Source organism: Grammomys surdaster, unplaced genomic scaffold (assembly GCF_004785775.1).
Source record: "Grammomys surdaster isolate TR1022 unplaced genomic scaffold, NIH_TR_1.0 125125, whole genome shotgun sequence".
NCBI classification, from domain to species: domain Eukaryota; kingdom Metazoa; phylum Chordata; class Mammalia; order Rodentia; family Muridae; genus Grammomys; species Grammomys surdaster.
Window position 1 is genome coordinate 290,658 of NW_021620026.1, and position 3,260 is coordinate 293,917.

The 3,260-nt window shown below is 39.8% G+C and overlaps 1 protein-coding gene across 1 annotated transcript; it reads right to left on the reverse strand.

The window, feature by feature from the left end:
• Window positions 1-951: 951 nt before the first annotated feature.
• On the reverse strand, window positions 952-1,890 carry LOC114637018 (olfactory receptor 6C74-like). Its single transcript, XM_028785149.1, has one exon. The coding sequence runs from the start codon at window positions 1,888-1,890 to the stop codon at window positions 952-954; it is 939 nt and encodes a 312-aa protein (XP_028640982.1).
• Window positions 1,891-3,260: the final 1,370 nt, after the last annotated feature.

Here is a 3,260-nt window from a genome sequence, read left to right on the forward strand (position 1 = left end):
CTACGCGGCGGCACACAGAGTTGCAGACACACCCGGAAACACGGACTGCCGCCCTCGGCGAGGATGTCTCCATGGTCCAGGAATACCTGCGACTCGTCCCCTCAGTGAGGCTGGACCGGAGCTGCGCGCGCAGCACTGCTCACTGGGGGCACTGGGAGGAGGGGAAGCGTCTCGGGGAGCTCACTGGAGAAACTGAGGCAGGATCATCGTGGAATGGAGGATCAGAAAGGTACAGGGGATGGAACTGGAGTGACCGGGAAATGAGCACGCAAAGCAGAACCCCCTGACTGAAGAACCAGACTAGTCCTCAATTTCTATGAATGAAATACACTTTGAAAATTAGAAGGATGTAAATAAAGATATATATTAAATAATACGTTAGTTTTATACAAATTTTCACAAACACAGAGTAGCATAATAATGTTCCCATTAAACAATACACTAAATGTAACATAAAATAAAACAGAATTTCATAGTTTTGACTAATTGGATTTTTAAAATTCATTTTTTTGTTGTTTGTAGTGTTGTGGATTAAAACAAGGTAAATTTATGTTGGGCAATTCCTCTACAACTGAGTCAAATTCTAAATCATAATTATAACATCTCTTTAACAAAAGAGATGTTAAAAATGTAGTGCCATTTTCTTTTATTCCCCACTTAGAAAAAAGAGGACGTCAGATTTAGAAAAAAATTGTCTTTAGATTTTTGTATTATGTACAGGTGAGATCAAAGCTCAATAGTACTATGTTGCTTTAGCATATATAAAGCCCTAAGTTTAATTAAACCCATGCTCCCCCAAAAATAAAATTAGCTTCTTTAGAGCAAAATTTTCCTGGAGATATAAAAATCACTAACAAACAAAATAAGGAAAATGAACCAGACTTATTTTGGAATAACTAGTGTCATTTAAATCTCCTTTCTTCATTTCCTTCATATAATCAAATAGTATAGTCATTTCTTTGAGAAAGATGCAATCCTGTGTACTGTATTAATGAATGCCTTTTTCACCTGCTGATTCCTCAAGGTGTAGATAAAAGGATTCAGAAGTGGAGCTACTGAGGTATTGAGCACAGAAATTCCCTTGGAAATAGATATTCTCTGCTTGAATGAAGGTTTAACGTACATGAAGATGCAGCTGCCATATGAGAGGGATATTACAATCATGTGAGAAGAGCATGTAGACAAAGCCTTCTTCCTCTGGCTTGTTGAAGGGATTTTTAGAATTGTCATAGCAATGTAGGTATAGGATATGATCACCATTACCAATGTGAGTAAGAGTGTCACCAAAGCTGAGACAAATCCCATAGTCTCCAAGAGCTGTGTGTCTGTGCAAGAAATCTGAAGGAGTGGAGTGGAATCACAGTAGAAATGATCAACAATGTTGGAAGCACAGAAATCAAGATCTAAGCCTAACACGAGTGGTGGAAAGATGACAAAAAAGCCAGCAAACCAAGAACTGAGGACCAGCTGTGCACAGACTTTATTGTTCATGATGGTCATATAATGCAGCGGCTTGCAGATAGCTACATATCTGTCATAGGACATGGCTGCCAGCAGGTAAAATTCTGATGCTCCAAGAAGGAAAGCAAAAAACAGCTGAGTTGCACAACTGTTGTAAGAAATGGTTTTGTCTCCTGTTGCCATAGTAACAAGCAATTTGGGGATGCATGTAGTAGTGTAGGTAATCTCTAAGATGGAAAAATTCCGAAGGAAAAAATACATGGGTGTCTTCAGGTGAGTGTCCACCAGTGTGAGTGTGATGATGGTCAGATTGCCAGTGATGCTGAGCAGATAGGTAAGAAGCAGGAAGACGAATAACACAACTTTCCACTGTGGGTCATCAGTCAAACCTACTAGGATGAAAATTGTCAAAGTTGTATGGTTCTTCATAGTGATTCTCTGACTGTTAATGTATCTAAATGGAAGAGAGAGGAGGTGGGGAAGAGATTATCACTACAGAAATGTACTAGAGATAGTTTATGTTGAGGTACCATTCCAAAAGCAAGTGTTCAGACAGAGCAACATCTCTAAGGAGTGCTATATTAGGAAAATAGTAGAGAAAGTAGGGAAGAGCCTAATACCTGAGCACAAGGGAATACTTCCTGAACAGAGCACCAACAGTTTATGCTTTAAAATAAAAAATTGACAAATTATATCTCATGAAATTGAAAAGCTTCTGTAAGGCAAAGGGAACTATCAATAAGACAAAACAGCAACCCACAGATTGGGAAAAGATCTTTACCAACCCTACATCCTATAGAGGGCTAATATCCAAAATATACAAAGAACTAAAGAAGTTAGATTCCAGAGAACCAAATAACCTTATTAAAACTGGAGTATGGAACTAAATATACAATTCTCAACTGAGGAATCTGAAATGTCTGAGAAGCACTTAAAGAAAGGTTCAACATCCTTAGTCATCAGGGCAATGCAAATCAAAATGAGATTCCACCTCACACCAATCAGAAAGACTAAGATAAAAACAAAAACAAAAAAAACAGGTGACAGGAGATGTTGGCAAGGATGTGGAGAAAGAACACTCCTCTATTGCTGGTGGGGTTGCAAGCTGGTAAAACCACTTTGGAAATCAGTATAGCAGTTCCTGAGAAAATTGGAAATAGTTTTACCTGAAGACTCAGCTATACCACTCCTGGGCATATAGCCAAAAACATGCTCCAACATATAACAAGGACACATGCTCTACTATGTTCATAGCAGCCTTATTTGTAATAGCCAGAAACTGGAAACAATCCAGATGTTCCTCATCAGAGGAATGGATACAGAAAATGTGGTACATTTACACAATGGAGTACTACCCAGAGATTAAAAACAATGACTTCATGAAATTTGCAGGCAATGGATGGAACTAGAAACTATCATCCTGAGTGCAGTAACCCAGACACAAAAGGACATGCACGGTATGTAGTCACTGATAAGTGGCTATCACAATGCTCATGCCAAAACTCACAAACCATATGGAGCTTAGAAGGAAGGAAGACCAGGGTGTGGATGATTCAGTCCTGCATTGAGGAGAGAACAGGATGATCATGCTAGGTGGAGGGAGAGGAGGACCTGGGAGGAAAAGAGGAGGGGGAGGAAATAAGAGGGGCAGTATCAGGAACCAGAGGAGATGTGAGAGAGGTACAGGGTGTCTGGAAATTGAACAAAAATATGTAGCTTGGGGGAATGAGGAACTGGGGATAGACACTTAAGATTCCCAGACACCAGGGAAATGTGAGGCTACCAGAAACCAACAGAGA

Excerpts from the sequence above, each read along its gene's own strand:
- LOC114637018 (XM_028785149.1), bottom strand. The coding sequence starts at position 1,890 with ATGAAGAACCATACAACTTTGACAATTTTCATCCTAGTAGGTTTGACT.